This window comes from Heloderma suspectum, chromosome 1, assembly GCF_057233095.1.
Source record: "Heloderma suspectum isolate Gila_16-S chromosome 1, 16-S_ref, whole genome shotgun sequence".
Taxonomy (NCBI): Eukaryota; Metazoa; Chordata; class Lepidosauria; order Squamata; family Helodermatidae; genus Heloderma; species Heloderma suspectum.
The window spans coordinates 286,818,018-286,836,783 of NC_139458.1; the positions used below are offsets into that span (position 1 = coordinate 286,818,018).

Below are 18,766 nucleotides of genomic sequence, written 5' to 3' on the forward strand. Positions count from 1 at the left end.
AGAAAAAGGACACCCCTAAACCTCACCTTCTTCATCTTTAGTTAATAATGTAAGCTTGTGTTGAAGCAACCACAGGCTTTTTCTTGCAGTTCTTGGCTAATAAATGATTCAAATCAATTATCCATGTAGCTTGTCTTACTTATTTGATGCCTCTGATGTATAACAAATCCCAGAATGGTGGATCTTATTTATTTCATCCATCCATTTCTCTGCTCCTTTTTTCCCCAGCCACTTTTCATATACCTGGAAGACAGGCACTCTAGTGATTTTGCTTCCACATTTACAGTTACTTGCCAACCACTCAATTCACCTGTCTGCCTGCTTTCTGGACTTCCTTGAAGCTTTCAAGCCATGTCTTTACCAAGACTTCTGCTTCCAGATTCTCTGTGGGTGTAAGATTGGCCCCTTCACACGTTTTTTTTCCCCCAGGGCTTTTTCTTTCTCTGCCTTTCTAAATGTTCCATTATGCAACCACTAGGTAGTGCTGTGGTGTAGTGGAATTGCACAACTACACAAGAGTTCTATGGCATTATAGAAGCCATTCGGAAAAAATACCAAACTTTCCCTGTTAAGAAAAAAAACTGTGATAATGGTCAAAAAGCACTGGAGAGGCCCTGGAGGAGGAGGATGTCACATAAAGGACCACAAACTACTGTGAATGAGCAATCATGAGCGCACAATAAAAGCCTCATGTAGAAAGGCTCTCTGCTTGAGAAATTCCTCTTTCTGCTTTCTTTCTCAATTAGTTTTCATCCTTCTTACATCACTTTGGTCTTTTCAGATTTTACTTTTCTACTCTCTAAAATCCTTCTTCACCTGTGTCTATACTGCGAGCAAGCAAAATGCAAAGAACGGCACACTACCAAGTTATACAATCTTTTTCACTCTCTTTTTTTCAGCCAGCACTTATGCAGCAGTAAAACACACTCTGCTGTCATTTTCTTCCAAACTTCGTGTTAATTCGCACCCACCGGATTAATATTTCAGCTTTCATTTCTTGTCTGTTCACTTTGTTCCTTTCCATATCCTACCAGGCTACTTATCAGAGGCAGTATGCCTATTGTTGGGAACCAGTTGTTGGGAAACATGGACTGGAGGGTGTTGTTGCATTCATGTCCTCCCTGTGCATTTCCCGTGGGCAGCTGGTTGATCGCTGTGTGAACAGAATGCTGAACTAGATGGACTTTGGTCTGATCCATCACGGGTCTTCTTATGTTTTTACTTTCTAAAATCCCCCATTATCTCCTTTCCCCCATCTCTACTGCAAGTAAAGGGCATTTGAATTATGTTCGATGTGTATTCAACTGCATAAAAATACAAATGGGCATGTTTGCTTAACTACCTCATTTTAAACTACTTCCAGATGGCAGAGTGTCTAAATAAACTCACCATGTATTTTACTACTTAACTCTAGATCTGACTCCAGTTCAAGGGTCTAAGTAAAGAACATTCCCTGGGGACTCTCCCACTGGAAAGTTCAACTCCTGTGGCTGAGCAAATTAAGCCAGTTTTGTCTGACCAGTCCACAAATATGTGAAATCTGCCTCTTTCACCCAGCCTAGTACAGGGAGGGGAGGAGGAAATCTCTTCAGTGTCAGTGGTCAGCGTAGCCTTCTCACATTCCAGAGGCATGGCTGTGCTATTCTGTTACACAGTAAAAGCAAAGAGAGCGTCATGGCACCTGAAATTACTACTTGATTTGTTGTGGCATAATCTTTTGTGGGCTAGTGCCCACTTCATCAGAAGCATTTAGTGTTATCCTCAGTTGGCAAGTAGATAGATAGATGGATGGAGTCAGGTAGACAGAATTATACACACACACACACACACACACACACACACACACACTGTAGGGTGGCCAGGTATCCTACTTTACCGAGTACAGTCCTTTGTTTAAAGGACTGTCAGAGAAGGGTCCTCTATTTGAATGGTGTCCGCTATTTAAAGGGCTGTCTGGTGCAAGTCTTGGTGAAAGATAAAGAACCTTAGGACAGGAGAGCAGGGGCCTTGAATTTACCCATCAACACTATCTGGACTAGGGATGTCAGAGAATTTCTCCACGAATCTCCGGGAGGCCGAATACCAACGCATTCGGCCCCCCGAAATTGGTGGAGAAACAGTCCGCCCCCCCCCCCCCCGGGATGGGACTTACCTTCAGCGAATGTCCCTGGCGGCGGCGGCTCCTGGCAGCGGTGAGGCGGCGGCGGCCGGTCTTCTGACCGGCTGCCGCCGCTGCCATTTCCAAGTAAAAAAAAAAACAAACAAACGTGATAGGCTACGTAAAGATTTATGGAGCCTATCACAGCTAGATTTTCAAAAAACACCGTGATAGGCTACGTAAATGTTTACGTAGCCTATCACGGCTGACTTTGGGGGGGGGGAAGCGCGTATGCAAATGGCGGCGCCCATGGGCGCCGCCATTTGCATTCCTTATTTTGGCACGGGTAGTCTACGTAAATATTTACATAGACTACCCGTGCCAAAATAAGGAACGCAAATGGCGGCTCCCATGGGCACCGCCATTTGCATCCCGGCAGGAGATGAGGTTCGCGGCCGGAGAGGCGGGGCACTCCCCCCCGGCCAGAATTTCGGCGGGGAGGGATGGGGCGCCTCCCCCCTGGCCAGAATTTTGGCGGGGAGGGACGGGGCGCCTCCCCCCCGCCCAGAATTTCGGGGGGAGAAACGGAGCGCCTCCCCCCCACCGCAAACCAAGCTTCGGGATCAGGTAAGTGACTTTTGTCCATCCCTAATCTGGACATCAGATTTAGCTGGCATACAGGATCTATTGAAATTACAGTCATTATGTCTAAATTTGTATATATCCATATAAGTTTGCACATGCAAGATTTATGCAAACCAGTATCCTCCTCTGTCCTCTTTTTTGGGTGATGTGTAACTGGCCAACCTATACACTATTGGTACAGAGAGAGAAAATGTAAACTGTGTGGCCAGAAGGTCGTGAAATGCTGTTTGCATTTGGCACAAACTGTACCTCTTGTATTTGTTTATGATTTTTTCCCTCTATGCCTGTGCGTGTGCGTGTGTATGTGCGTGTGTATGTGTGTGTGTGTGTGTGTAGACCCCTATTCAGGCATTTGTGGCGGTGTTAGCTTAACATTCAAGGGTGGAAAGTGAAGATGAGAGCACTAGCTCCATCACCAGCCTCCATCACCAACATTGTAGCCCTACACAAGCTGGAGGGTGCCTGTCTGCAGTGGCAGGCTCTCCTAATTATTAGGCTTCCTGTGTGACTTGGAGCCCTGGTTTTCCAGCGTTCCAACTCATGTGGGGCCCCTATGTGAGCATAGAAGGCTCCCTACTGCAGACACAAACTCTTTAACTTAGGGATGCAGAGCCTCTTTCATCCCGAGGGCTGAATTCCATTTTGGAGATACTCTCAGGGGTCACATTCCAGTGGAGGACCAGGCCAAAGGGGGGGAGGGACCAAAAGACCAGCATAATTTACTTAAACCTCTTACTGCCAGTAATTAGCTTTAGGCTTAAGGATTTGGCCCCCAGGCCTGAGAACCTACAACCCTGCTCTAACATGTGGAGGGTGACGAGGACAGTGACGAAGGGGTTGGTGGAGGTGACATGGTCTTCTTCCTCAAGTATTAGGTAAACACTGCCTCAATCACCCAAATCGGGCTTATATATAACTGCCAACTACAGATGACACTTCATGCAGCTGATGAAATCGGATTTAGTCCATGCAAATGTATTGCACAATACATCTGTTAGTCTGTAAGCAGGGCCGGCTCCAGGTTTTTGTGAGTCCCTGGGCAAGACACCCTCTATGGGCCCCCTCCCTCAGTGAGGCTACCTTCTCACCACCATTGTCACCAGCTGCTATTGCTCCTCCTCCTTTTCCTCATCACTGCTGCCACTTGCTTGCTTGATAGGCAGAGTGGCAGTGAGCAAGTTGGCAGTGGCATCTACTGCTCCTCCTTGTCACCATCACCATTGTTGTCTGCGCCAGAGCACAAGGCAGGTGAACAAGCTGGTTGCATGGAGAGGAGAAAGTCCAGGGATCTCTTGTCAGTGGTCCCCTGCTGAGGTGTGGGCCCTTGACAGGTGCCCAACAATGCCTACCTTTGACGCTAGTCCTGTTTTTAAGGTGCCACTGCACTGGTATGCAAATAGTTGTCCTCTTGTTTTTGAAATTCATGAATGGCCACCTTATACCCACTTAGAGACACCCTGCCTACTTTGAGGGCAGGTTGCCAATTCCATAGAAAAGATCCATTTGATTAGCCATGCCCAAATGGTTGGGTTGGGTCACTTTTTGTGCACAGGGTAATGATTATCCCCCCCCCCACAGTTTGCCATATAATCATATTATATTTGATATTAAAGGCCCGTGATCGCCTGGATGTAAGCAAGCACAAGCCTTTCAGAGAAGACTTTACCACATGCTGATGTTCTTATTGTCTATAATCAAAGTTTACTTGAGAATACTGTTTGCTCAAGCTATTTAGTTTTCTATCAACTTTCTGTGAATGTATTTTCTGTCACCTTGGCATGCCTGAGCAGAACCTTGGAGCAGTTAAGATTACCCAGACTCCTCCCTCTTTTGTTAAGGAGATTAGTTTTAACAAAGGCTAAGGAAAGGTCAAGAGCCTCCTTCAAGAAGAGGGCATGTTTTACTTCTACCACCTCCTCCCCTCTTTGGGCATGAGGATCCTCAAGGTGTGCGTCTGAGAAGAAGCTGGCCATTTGGGGGGGGGAAGGCTGAGTTAGGGGGTTGTGTCTTGAGCTCTGTAACAGCATTTCGAGGGGCTGGCTTTCTCCCTAGAGATCTGATGTGAGAAACAGTAAACCTTGGGGCATCTGTTGTGGCATTAATGCTGTAAAGCTCCACCTTAAGCTCAACCTATATAATTGTAAATAACCTAAATAACACTAACCTTGTTCCAAGGAAACCAAACCTTGAATGAATGCTGGAACCCCTGAAATTTCACCATTCAGAAAACTGGGGTGCACATAGCATTATTCAAATTCTTCTTGCAAAAGCTGTGGCAATACAGAAACCAAAAAGCTTTCTTGTGATTGTGCTTCAACCAAAAGAAGTGTTTTAGGACAATATTAAATGGGACAGTTACCATGAAACCATTCCTTCCCTTGTTGAAGTAGTGAGGAGGACCCTTCTAGCATATATTCAAGTTGTATGGGTAGCATCTGAGGGCACATGAGGTAGCTACTTTGCTGATGCTAAGCAAGCAGGGTCTTGTCAGTGCCTGGATGGGAGACTTCCTGGGAACCTCATCTATGCCACCTTAAGTTTCTTCATGGAACTAAGGCAGGAAATACATACAGTAAAGGAATAAAATGTGGATAGATATTTCCAGCCTCTTAACTTCCTGGCATGGGAAGCTCAGGTGTCTCCTTCTTTGTTGTCCTTCCAGTGGCAGGCAAAGACACTTTTATTCAGCCAGGCCTTTGGCATGCAAGCTGCCTTGTTGCTGAAGGTTTCTTTTAACTTGGTGGGTAATATGTATTTAAGTTGAATTGTTTTTCACTGACTCCTATGAATGCATCTATGTAACTTTAATATATAACCTGAAAACTGACATACTAAAAATCAGGATACGAACAAACACAAAAATGTGTCAAATTCATTCACTGTTTCTCATCTGCAATGAGTTGATTTAATTAAGCCTGACAGAGCTTTATCTGAACCACCACAAGATTATGTCTGTGTGGTTGTCTGTGTGGTTGTCTGCATATGTCATAGGTATCTTTTCACTGGGTTGGGTACAGATGTAGCCATACTTAAATTAGACCCATTGAAATCAGGAGAATTTAAGCTAGTCATGACTAACTTGAGTCTACTCTGAGTATGATTAAACCTGGATCCAACTGATAAGGAAATACTCATAGGTGGCTGTGTCAGGATCTTAGACTGTGAAAATGTGACATTTCCTGGCAGGGAGTACATTAATAGACTTGACTTTGCTTGCCTCTAACCTAGTGGGACCACAATGGCTTTTCCCATCACCTCCATGCAGGTCACCACCAGGAAGTAGTGTTTGTCAACGTGGTCATGGTAGGTCAGACGTATTACACACAAGCCAAATAAATACTGAATGAAAATACAAGTGCTGTAGAACGTTTTATTTCATTTTAGTCGAGTGGCACACAGTATTGTCACCATTTCCTCATCAGAAACCTCTTCATTTGACTTCCCATTGTGCTTATGTCAATTTATTCTGGAACTTGTGCCTGAATGGCTGTTGTAGTCCCTTACAAGAATTTAAAATAAATGCCCTGTCTCAGTTTTGCCTATAACTATGATAATGCATTAGCCATGATCGTCAGCTGCAATTCAGTGGAAAACTTTCATTGCTGCTGCTATAGTTTCCTCATCAGGTGGTGGTTTTCTCTGACTACCAGGCTGCAGAAATTTTTTAATTGTAGGGATGTTGCTTATTCTTGCTTTAAATGCCTAAAAAGATAAATGGAAAGACATTGTAAAACAGGAATGGAGTACTTTTAGCGCAAGAAAAAATGGCATCCTTGAACACTCTTTTGTCATCTGAACAATGCAAGGATATGACAACAATGGTCAATAATGAAACTGCTTGTGAAAAAAATATATACCTAAAACCGATTTAAAGAATGCTTCCATGAAAATGGAGGTCACCATGTGAACCCCACTGCAAGCTTGTAACCATAAGTACGTAACATGCCGTTTATTTATTAATTATTTATGTCTATACTGTCCAATAGCCAGAGCTCTCAGTTAATTCACGAATGCCTTATCCATGAATCCAGGCCTCATACGCACTTTAGCTATTGTGCATTAGTCCTTCAGGTCACCATTCAGCGACAACGGTGTGATATCCAGACATAGGGCAGTATCCAACAGTGTCATTCCACAAACTCAAATAGCCCTGGAGGAGCTCCGCCGAACCTTTGTGCTGCACAACTGGTTGCTTGTTACACTTGCATAACCCATTGTCCAAATGGTTGTGCAACTGCTTGCACAAAAGGTTGCACATGAGTAATGTACAACCAGTTCTGCAACCATGTTTGTGCAAGCATAACTTTAGTTGGATTCTCCTCTTGTGCATAGTTTGGAAACTAGTTCCGCTTGTAGAATACCATTTGCACTAGTGGAATGACACAGTTGGATACTGCCCACAAATGTGATAGCTGGGCCATAGATAACGGATTTAGAAGGTGCACAATTTCTTGCACAATGTCACATAACGTGTCCCACTATCTCCCACTAAAATTCAGCAGAAAACCACTGCAAGCTAAATTTGGCCTTTCTGAGGCTCTGTAGTGGTTTGCTACCGAACTTTGGTGGCAAACTGCCAATTCTTTTGCCTCCACCATGCTGCCAAATTCACCAGTGGGGCCCCCACAAGAGGACAGGAGTGCATGCAGCCCCATGTTGCCCACCCATGATCTAGCAGCTAATGAGAACTTGCTGGATCCAGTGAGCTTTAGCATCACTGTGCTGTCTTTTCATGTTGGAGGACTTACCAAGAGTACTTGCTTACCTTTAGAAGAGGGAATTTAGAAAGAATATCAGCCTTCAACTCTTCTGACATTAAAATGGTTTCAAGCAATTGAACATCTGCTCTGCTGAGCTGGTTTCCAACCAGAAAGTCTTGTCCGTGATCTTTGAGGACCTAAGAGCAGAACATACAAAATTGAGGAGATGTATTTAGAGCACTTCCAAAAGTCATCCACCTGAAGAACAGTGCATCACTACATGGGGACGATTTGTATTAGTGTTGATGCAGGAATTCAGACATGAGTTTGAGAAGCTATTTCTCAATTTTCAACATAATGAAAATGCAACGCTATGCCAAGGGAGTGGTCCAGAACCGGGAAGATCAGAGATCTAAACTGCGCAGGGAGCTTCCACAAGGAGAGCAAACTCCCTCCTGCAGATGTTCACCAGCACAATCAGGGCCAGCATCAAGATTAGGTATGGTGGGCACTTGCCCAGAGGCCACACCCCAGCAGAGGCCCACTGACAAGAACCCTCTGGAGTTGTTCCTCTTCTTCATCCTTGCAACCTGCTTGTTCACCTGCCTCTCACTCTGGCCCAGACAATGGTGGCGGCGACGAGGAGCAGCAGCAGATGCCACCGCCTACTTGCTCACCGGCTCTCTGCCTATCAAACAGGAAGCAGGGGGTATCAATGATGAGAAACAAGAGAAGCAATAGCAGCTGTTGACAACAGCACTGAGAAGGTGGACTCACCGAGGAAGGGGGCCCATTGAGGGTCTCTTGCGCAAGGGCCCCCAAACCCTAGAGCCAACACTGGGCACTGTGAAGGAACAGAGGGGGCTGGCCAAAGAGCTCAACCTTACTACCCCTTCACGTGATGGTACTCTTGAGTGTGTGTGTGGGGGTGCCAAATAGGGCTCTTGCATAGCACCATTGTGCCTTTCAAAGGTTATTTTTGGATCAAACAGATACTAGGATGAGTTTACTGCAAATCATATGCATTGCTGTGAAAAGGTTGAAAGTATTAGTTCATTAAATATTGCAACAGTAAGCAAGGAGGTCAATGTTCTCCTTGTCCACAGCATTTTGGAGCTACTGTTCTCGCTGATATTGTAGCCTTTCCCGATAAGGAAACCCCCAGAACAAAATGTATGCTACCCAAGGCCAGTCAGGATATTTTGGCATCTTGGGTAAAAAATCGAACAAGCACTTCTCCCCACCCTGGCAGAAAAAATACAATAGTAAATCAGCTTTCTCTTGCAGTGGGCATTTCTGCTGTGTCTCTGCATTGCGAGAGTTGAAACACGCCAATGGAGAAAGACAGAAGAATTACTCTCCCTCTGAGGAGGGTTGCTTCTCTGCATGCTTCACTTGCTCATCTTCTTTCAGTCAAAAGGGGATGCTAAGATCATGGGCTTTTGAGGAAACCTGATCGGTGTCATTCTTGCTCCTAGGGGTCCTCCACAACAGGCTTTTATCCTGTGATTGAAATTGCTTCTTCACGGAAGCTTGCAGGCTCTTTACATGACACAGTGATCATCCCAGGCTTCTCCTGCACTAAATGCCCTTTGTTCCATTTTTAAATAGATCTCAGATAATGACCTATCAAATTACCCCGTTGTGTCCCACTTCAGTTCCCTCCATCAAAAGAGTTAAAGTGGCAAGAAGATAATGGAAGACTCAGCTACCGGGGAGAAGGAGGGGGAGAAGGGGTAGGGGAAAAGGAAGTGTGTGTAACGTGAGTCAGTTGTGATCCTGCATTTAAAACAGAAGCAGAAAGCCCCATTTTAAATACAGGATTTTCAGCTGGTGTAGAGATCAGCTGAAAAGGTTTTAATTGAAGAGCAGAGTGCTACTTTGGTTTTATTTCAGGAAAAGGGGTGCTCTAGCTATCAGCCCTTAGGAAAGCACAGGATTAAAGGAAATGATTTCTGATCGATCAAAGAGTCTTACTGACAGTTACAAATTGCCAACTGTAGTTGAGCATACACATCCCTTGTCTAATCACGGCAGTAAGTGCAGATCCCTTTTTGCCTCATACCTTTTCGAAGACTGGGAAATATCTGGTTGTGGCTTTTTCAAGGATTGTTGCCAACTCCTTCTCCTTTGCGTCAGCTGGTTTGAAGGGCAGCCCCATGATGAGCTCATTCAGATCCATTGTACTTTCACAATACATATCAATGCTGAAAAGAAGAGAATGGTCTCATGACTCATAGCCAGTTAGCATGTAGCACATATTGAGACCTGGGCACTATACAGGAGTGTTTCCTTTTGTGCTACATAAGCTCTAAGTGGCACTCTGGTATAGCGGAATAGTGCAAGTACACAAGCGAAAAAATGATTTCTTCCACTTTCACAATTCAATGCCACATTTTTCCTTCTCTAAAAAAATTTGCCAAAAGTGCTGGTTAGAGACAGAAGTGAAACCGGAGGGTCACAACACGGTCTAAAAACCCGCATAAAGAACTGTGAGTGGGGAATGATGTGTGCGCAATGCCTCATGTAGAAAAGCACTCAAAGCGTTGAAAGCATTTCACATACATGTATGACATACAGAATCATTACAACAACCCTGTAAAGTAGATCACCATGGGATAAATCCAACATTGTGCAAGCGGACTTCTGCTTGTGCAGCAAGATTTCCCCGACCTCCTCCCCCTTGCAGCCTCTCACATGCCCACAAATCTGCTCCAGAGGGTTCCCCAGCCCTCTGGATTTGGGACCATACAGATTTTGGGGGTGTAAGGAGAAGGGGAAAATCCATTCTGCCAGGTTTCTGTGCTGCTGGCAGACAGTTAATGTTGGACACTACCCCATTAGCTGTTGTCCTTCTGTTAAAGATCATTCAGAGTTCAATCATGAAAATTAGTCACACATATCTAGAGTGGGCCATAATTGCTAGCTGCAAGTAGTCCTGAGCTGTGCAGGGCTTTCCAGATGAATGTTCCTTTCCTGGAAGATTTCGCTAGTCTTTGCTAGTGCTTTATCCTTGCTAGCTTCAGCAGCAAATGATATCCATTCCAAAATAATGGAACGTGGAGAAGCCATCCCTTAATATCTCACAAGCCAGTGTGCACTAGCTCTGTACATTTGAAAATGAAATGAATTTAAGACAAAGAAAAATAAAACAATTGGGAAGGGGGAATTGTATTGTAGTGTCATAGGCAACATATGATAAATGTGCATGAAATGTGAGACACCCCTGCAGAAAAACAGGTACAGTAATCCTGTCACTGGGAAAGGACAATTTTTCTTGGAAACAGCCATTTCTCCCATAATGGAGATGTTTCCTGGGACAACATCATTTGACTGATTCCCAGAAGTAACACATTGGCAAGAAAGATCCTTATCCTCATGGATATGCATACAACAAAAATCCTACATATGTCTACTCAGAAGTGGAGTTCAGTGGGGCTTACTCCCAGGTAAGTGTGTATAAGATTGCAGCCTTATTTGCTATGCTCTCTTTTCAATGAAACATAACCTCGAAAGAAAAAACAACTATATTAAAAAAGCAAGTAGGAGAAGCAAAAGAAAACCTTGGAAAAGGAGCATTAAACTCCAGTGACTCAGGATTAAATGAGTGAAGGCCATGGGCTATATAGAAACCACACTGATTTCTAAAGAACCAGTCTACATGAACTTTATCGTGATTAAATATTGCTCCACCCTGAACTTATTTGTCCTAGCTAGCAATGAGCTGAACTATGCTGACTCATAGCAGATCATATGATAAACTGCAGATTTCTTCTCGTATCTTGTATAGTAATCAGAAATATGCATTTAGTCACCAGACTTAGAAATGTTACAGTACAATGCTCTCTGCTTGGAGTCCTTCCCGTAGAGATTATATTTTGCTGCAATGTAGTTGAGAATAGCTCGGCTCTGCACCATCTTCATTCCATCAATCTCCACCATGGGCACTTGCTGAAAGAGTAGGTATCCATCTTGTGAAAAGAAGATGAAAAGAAAGGTGACAAATCAATTTATTTACCTTCCCAATTTCCATGATCAGGAATTTGAGGGAACACTGCACAAGGCATGCTTTAGATCCTTTCTTGTACACGGTGGTTTTAAGCTTTTTCCTCAGATCCAAAGACAAGGGGCATTTTTGCAGAAATGTAATACATGTGTATGGTGAATACACTGGAAGAATGTATTCCTGTATTATTTAAATTTGAAATTTGAAACTATGTCTGCTCCACAGCTAAAAAAAACACTTGCCCTAGGAAATACAGTGTTGAGTGTCATAGGTATAAGGATTCTGTGTACAACTGGGAAATTGCCTTCTCTTTCAAAGCATACAGAATAACTAAATGACAACTGTGCATTCACAGAATAAATAAATATAATTCTGAATCCTATATACATATACTCACAATCCCCAAAACAGACATCTAAAACATTCAGGTGTCATACTCACCCTTCCTTAACTTTTCCAGCTCTTCTTTTGATTGAATGAATTGTTCTTCAAACTAGCAAACAAAAGAGGCAAAAGAGGTCAAGGATCTCATGAGAAAACATGATGACAAGCCCCTAATTAATCTCCCTTCTCATGTGGGACTCTTGAGAAAATGTGCTACAAAGAGCAAGAGGTGGTGCATGTGTTCGGTAACATGTCGACCAATCTGAAAATAAAATTCCACTGCAAATTCCCCATAATCAAATGTTCAGGGGAAAAGTGATATAAAATACAGTTTTGTGTCTCAGAACTAAGGTAGAAAACAGTTTGTGTCCTAATTAAGTATATTTCCCTCCTCCCTCAGTCAAGGCTGGCCGGATTATTTTGGCACCTAAGGCAGAAAATCCGACAAGTGCATCTTCCTGTAAGTAAACATACAAATCCCCCCCCCCCAGTTATATCCCTCCTTTCCTCCAAGGAGCTCAAGGCAACGTACATCGTTCTCCCTCCTCCATTTCATCTTTGCACCCTGTGAGGTAGGTTAGGCTGAGAGATGATGACTGGCCAAGGTCACCCAATGCAATGAACTTCATGGCTGAGTGGGGATTTGAATCTGGGTCTCCCTTGTCCTAGTCCAATACTCTGACCAATACACCACACTGGCTCTCATTAAATAACTATCAATTTGCTGCCCTTTCCTAACAGCCAAAATCAGCTGCCTGAGGCGGCTGCTTTGCTCTGCCTAATGGGCGGCCCAGCCCCTGAAGCAGGGGTGTAATGAAAAGTGGACACATTGGTGTGAACTTATAACCTTCCAAACGTGAGGTATGGGAATTATCCACACATCAAAATAAGCCACAGCCTCAAATGGATTTTCAGATAAATATGATTGATTATAAACATTTTGAAGACAAACCTCAACCCCAGCTGTAGCAAAAAGCCACCTGATGGTTTCCATTCGGCCTCTTGCATTGAAGTATATAAGCTTTGGTTTCCCAGCCATGTTTCCAAGTGTTTGAATACCTGTTATGATAAGTACAGATCATTTTTCAGAGAAACAAGGTGTAGGAAAGCCACGACAAGCAGAGCAGGACTATCTTTCAAAATGCTCCTTTGTTATTTGATATTAAGGGCTGCTTGCTTGTTTTTTTTAAACCCACACACCTCCATTTCATAATCACAAGTCATGAGCAGATATGGCATTTAGTGCACAGATAATGTAGTAAGCAAAGAATAAAAATACAGGAATATTTAGTCCCATTTGATGTCCACGGCCCTTGTTCACAGAGCAGCAAAATAGTGTTTCTTCCCCACCGCTCATCAGATGCTTCTTCTCTCTTGACATTATTTCTGATTACCTCATAAAGATGCTCTCTTCTGTCAACCAATTTGTCCAGATCTCTACTATCTGCAAAGTTCCAGTTTAGTACAAATCAATAGACATGCCTGCTCCCTGAAACCAAAACTTTCAGATGTTTTCCTTGCCTCTTTCCAGCCTTTGTTTTATCTCTGCTTCACTGGGCCAAAACAAAAATTACTTTAAATGTGTATCTAGCAGCTATGTCTTTTTTCCATTTTTACTCAAGCATAGGTGCAAGACCCCCTCCAGATCAGGAACCTAGAGTGGTGGGAGTAGACTTTAAAGATTTTACACTACAATAAAAATGAAAACAAAAAAAAGCTGCTAGACACACATTTTAAGTAATGTCTGTTTTAGCCCACAGGGAGCAGCTGGTTATCACTTATTTCATTCATTCATTCTATTTCTATACTGCCCTATAACCAAAGCTCTCTGGGGGATTCACAAAAATTAAAAAAACATTAAAATACATGAAGTATAATTTGTTATATTTCTATCCTTTTCCTATATTTCTATCCTTTTCTTCCAAGGTCGCATACATAATCCTCCTCTCCATTTTATCCTCACAACAACCCTGTGAGGTAGGTTAGGCTGAGAGTCAGTGACTGGCCAAAGTCACCCAGGGAGCTTCGTGGTTGAGTGGGGATTTAAACCCTGGTCTCTCTGGACCTTGAACACTAACCTGCTGGAACTCCTGAACGAGAGCGAGTTCTTCTCCAGCATAAGACTGAACTTGTGCGGCCTCAAGTTATAAAACCATGAGGCTCCGCCTTTGCAGAGGAGAGAACAGCCCATCTGGAGGAGAAACTCTCTATAGCAAGGCGGGGGGGACTGCTCTGCTCTGCTTTTGTGTGGGTGCCTTTTCACCCACCGCGCAGCTGACTCAGGCTGACCACAGCGAGGAAGGCTCTCTCCCGGCCGTGCCATGATGCAACTCACTGTGGCAGAAGTCTGTGCAGCTGCGTTTGGGGCAAGCATCCACCTTCATGTTTTTGGTGTAATCAACTCGATACATCCCCTTGCATCAGCGGGCAGGTGACAGCTGCAGCAGCTGGAGCATATGGGCAAAGGCCTAATACACAGAACTGCCCTATTGGGAGCACCCACCTTCGAGGTGAGGGGTTCCGGTGGGTAGATCGCTTGGATTCTTTATTTTTAGCCCGCCTTTCTGCCCAGAAATGGTGCTCAAGGCAGCTAACAATAAAATCCGGATTAAAAACAGAACCTTAATTAAAACATAACATCAAGACAGATACATTAAGAGCGCCAGCCCCAATGAAAGGAATAAACTGCCCCAGCCAATTAAAAACCCCTTTCGCTGCTTCCGCAAGTTTCTATGCCAAAGACCTGCCTGAATAAAAACGTCCTTGCCTGCGGCGACACGGGCCGAACTAGCATCCCCCGGCGGTGCAAAACCTAATTTACTGTGGCATGCAAAATTGCAGGTTCTGGTTTGGGTCCGGGAGGGCTAAGGACGAGCAAAGGGCTGGATGCTCCCGGCTAACCAGGGTCAGCCCTGGTTAGTGCTTGGATGGGGCTCTGCCTGGGAATCAGGCTTCCTGCACTGAGCAGGGGTTGGACTCGATGGTCTTGGAAGCCCCTCCCAACCTTATGAGGCTACGTCTAAACTAGACAGTACTTTTCTCATGAAGCTGCTAAGGTACACCCTGAGCGGCGAGGACCGTCTGCTTGCACTAGCCCGTGATTGTGCTCACCTTAGATCTTGCTCGCTCTCCGGACGGTTCCCCGCGTTGCTTTCGTTGTTGGGTTGTGCGGCGGCGCCCGACTTCCGCGGCTGCTCTGTAAAGACCGTGGAGGCTTTGTGTGGCGGGGGGGGGGGGGCGCTCCTGACGCGAAAGAGCAGCCCGCGTACTTATTCCAGCTGCCCCATCCCCAACACGCCGGCAAAACAAGGGTCTACAGAGACATTGCTCGCCGGCAAACTCTTACATGATAATGCAAAAGAAATGGCAAGTAGAAGTAGTAAGACCCCAGCTATCCCCCTCCAACACACACACACACACACACACACACACAGTCATCCTCCAACACACACACACACACACAGTCACACACACGCACACACACTTAGGGCGCCGTTTGATGCATATTTAGACAGAAAAAAGTCCTACAACAGCTGGCTGAGGAATGCTGAGAGTTGCAGGACTTTTTTTTCTGTCTAAATATACATCAAATTGTGCCTTTAGTTTGAATTCTTTGTTCTCTGAATAATTTCAACATTATTGCATGAAACCTAGGAAGAAAACTGACATCACAGGAATATTGGGGCACCTTATATCATCTCATTTGTAAGACACCTAGATGCCTTTCTCAGAAAAAGACTCAAATTTAATAATAATAATAATCTCATACTGTGCTGTGTAAATTGCATAAGTATTTATTACATAAATACTTACATCTGAGTAGACATATATGATTCTAACAAAATTATGTATAGATCATAGAACAGTAGGGTTGGAAGGGGCCTGTAAGACCACCAGGTCCAACCCCCTGTTCAATGCAGGAATCTAAGTCAAAGCATCCCTGACAGATGGCTGTCCAGCCTCATCTTGAATGCCTCCAGTGTGGGAGAGCCCACCACCTCCCTACGTAACTGGTTCCATTGTCGTATTGCTCTAACAGTCAGGAAGTTTTTCCTGATGTTCAGCCGGAATCTGGCTTCCTGTCACTTGAGCCCATTATTCCGTGTCCTGCACTCCGGGATGATCGAGAAGAGATCCTGGCCTTCCTCTCTGGAACCTGAAGAGCACTATCATATCTCCCCTCAGTCTTCTCTTCTCAAGGCTAAACATGCCCAGTTCTTTCAGTCTCTCCTCACAGGGCTTTGTTTCCAGTCCCCTGAGCATCTTCGTTGCCCTCCTCTGAACCCTGTCCAGTTTGTCTGCATCGTTCCTAAAGTGTGGTGCCCAGAACTGGACACAGTACTCCAGATGAGGCCTAGCCAGTGCTGAGTAGAGGGGAACTAGTACTTCCCAGGATTTGGAAGCTATACTTTTATTAATGAAGTCCAAAATAGCATTTGCCTCTTTTGCAGCCACATCACATTGTTGGCTCATATTCAGCTTGTGATCTACAACAATTCCAAGATCCTTCTCACTTGTAGCATTGTTGAGCCAAATACCCCCATCTTGTAACTGTGCACTTGGTTTCTTTTTCCTAGGTGCAGAACTTGGCATTTATCCCTATTAAATTTCATTCTGTTGTTTTCAGCCCAGCGTTCCAACCTATCAAGATCACTTTGAATTTTGTTTCTGTCTTCCAGGGTATTAACTATCCCACTCAATTCTGTGTCATCTACAAATCTGATAAGCATTCCCTGCACCTCCTCATCCAAGTTGTTAATAAAAATGTTGAAGAACATTGGGCCCAGGAGTGAGCCCTGCAGATAAGCAACTATTATTTATTTGAAGTGGTCTTGGTTGGTCTGCCTACTTTTTAGTTTCCTCAAACTTGTACAGTTTGTATCAGCTTCCCCTTCCTGGTGCTCTCCAGATGCTTTGCACTACAGCCCCCGGTATTCCTGACCATTGGCCATGCTTTCTAGGGCTGATGGGAGTTGAAGTACAAAACATCTGGAGGGCACCACATCGGGGAAGGCTGTTTTACATACTACAGCATAAGAAGTTATTAAGTTGTCACTTATATTCTAATGTTTTCACACACACACACACACACACACATCATGTTTCATTTAAGAATGTAGTGTTTATTCACACAACAAGGTATTCAAAGTGTGTATGTGTCGGGGTGGGCGGGGCGTACGGGCATGTAGGAGCAAGTATCTTAACTTATTTCCTGGGCAGAGAATGTAAGTGTTTTCCAGAGAGCAAGGTCTCTGTGGAGCTTTTTTTGTCTGCGTGTTGGGAATAGGGGTCGGAAAATAAGTATGTACCTAGGTAGGTGTTTTGCGTTACTGTAGCACACAGAGTTCAAAGGAGAAATGGGAATTGAAGAAAACTCACACCTTTTCCTTGCCCCTTTTACCAATTAACTCCATAATGCAAGACATTTTGCAATAATGTTGGCTGTCTTCAAAAATAACTATTTCACAGTTGAATGGGAAACCTTTTGCCTTTCAGAAAACAAAAAAACAAAACAAAAAATAGATCAAAAGCATACACAAACAAGGAAGATCACATGCCTTCAAATAATCAGATGGATTATACTCCTGAACATGCAAGTGAATATTGGTATCTACACGTGAAGAGCAGTGGTTCTAATGCTGCAGTTTAGGGACTGTATCCCCACAATGAGTGGTGTTTTTCCAGAACAACATCTACTTTTGCCTTTTGTGCGAGTGACTTTTCACCTATAGCACAGCCAGGTTTCAAGTTCTCACGCATATGGTGTGATGCAACTCAGTCTAGCAGAAGTCCGTGCAGCTGTATTTAGGGCAAATGTTTCTGGCATAATCAACCCATAAATCTCCTTGTATCAGTGGGCAGATGACGGCTGCAGGTGTACCCCCAAGTGGTGCGGGCCGTCTGTTTGCCATAGCCAGCGATTGTCCTCACCTCTTGCTACTGAAGCACGCATCTTTCGAAGAATCATGTAGTGGGAGATGCATGTGGCTCAGGGAAAAAGCATTTTGTGTAGTGGGCCCTTGTGGACTTACCTGGCTGTGGCAGCAGGCACTAGTAGACATAGCATTGCTCTGAGCAGCAGTGGGGATCTAGAAGCCATTTTCATTTCCCACGGAGCAGCGCTACGTCGGGATCATTGCAGGAAATTAAAACTGCAGCTAGACTAAGCTGCTCAGCACGGCTCAGAATACTGGGAATGGGGGAAAAAGGGCTTCCCGGGACAAGCATCAGCTGTGGGACCTGCTGGGGTCCCAGCACCTGCCCAAGGATGCCAGATGCTGGTGCCAGTCAGCCCCGGCCACTTGTGTGTAACAGCCCCAACTGTCTTGCTTAAGCTGCTACAAAAGCAGCTTTGTATCACAACTGGTAGCACCAAACACCGAGCAACTTAAATTAATGTACTGAGAAGTTTGGAGGATAGAGGTAGTTAAGAAAGAAGAACCTAGCAAGGCTTGTATGATGACATTGTAAAAATGGACTGCTCTTGTTTGACTATGTTTGCTCTGGTTTCACAGCAGGTGAAGATATCCTGTTCCTGAAGCTGGGGCGAGGCTTCCAGTTCCAATGTAACTGGAGGGATTTTTATCCTTACGGAAAGTGGTAGGAGCTGCACAATTAGAACTAAAATAGGTGTTTGTTTGAATCGTTCTTTCCACATGCATTCACCATTGCGCAGAGAGGACTCCATGCTTTGCATGCATGCAGGTGGCCACATGTTCAACCCATGGGTTGAATCCAATACTGCCTATCTGCCATCAGAACAGATTTTCCACTCCCATGCCCCCCTACGTTTCTCCAGTTGGGGGGGGCAGGCAAGGGGCTGCAGAAAGCAAGGGGAAGTCTGCACAGCATTGAATTTCACCCCATGATATCTCCAGTTAAATTATCTCAGCACAGCTGGAAAGACCTTGGCCCGAGTCCTTGAAGCACTGC

At 44.5% G+C, this 18,766-nt stretch overlaps 1 protein-coding gene across 2 annotated transcripts; it reads right to left on the reverse strand.

Moving 5' to 3' along the window:
• Nucleotides 1–6,081: 6,081 nt before the first annotated feature.
• LOC146359186 (glutathione S-transferase-like) lies at nucleotides 6,082–15,003 on the reverse strand. 2 transcript variants are annotated; one of them, XM_084826813.1, is made up of 7 exons: nucleotides 14,945–15,003; nucleotides 12,786–12,892; nucleotides 11,891–11,942; nucleotides 11,282–11,414; nucleotides 9,509–9,650; nucleotides 7,509–7,640; nucleotides 6,082–6,445 (listed from the first exon to the last, which is right to left on the reverse strand). In XM_084826813.1, the coding sequence occupies exons 2-7, from the start codon at nucleotides 12,870–12,872 to the stop codon at nucleotides 6,326–6,328; spliced, it is 666 nt and encodes a 221-aa protein (XP_084682939.1). In that variant the 5' UTR covers nucleotides 12,873–12,892; nucleotides 14,945–15,003; the 3' UTR covers nucleotides 6,082–6,325. The 2 variants fall into 2 exon arrangements, with proteins under 2 accessions (XP_084682939.1, XP_084682938.1); XM_084826812.1 differs by lacking the exon at nucleotides 14,945–15,003 and adding an exon at nucleotides 13,912–13,952.
• Between the last annotated feature and the right edge of the window lie 3,763 nt (nucleotides 15,004–18,766).

Bases quoted from the DNA above. Each gene is read 5' to 3' on its own strand.
- LOC146359186 (XM_084826813.1), bottom strand. From the start codon at position 12,872: ATGGCTGGGAAACCAAAGCTTATATACTTCAATGCAAGAGGCCGAATG. The intron at 11,415-11,890 runs GTGAGTATGACA...TCTTTTCACAAG, and splicing joins GCTGGAAAAGTTAAGGAAGG to ATGGATACCTACTCTTTCAG. The intron at 6,446-7,508 runs GTAAGCAAGTAC...TTATCTTTTTAG, and splicing joins CTAAATTCCCTCTTCTAAAG to GCATTTAAAGCAAGAATAAG.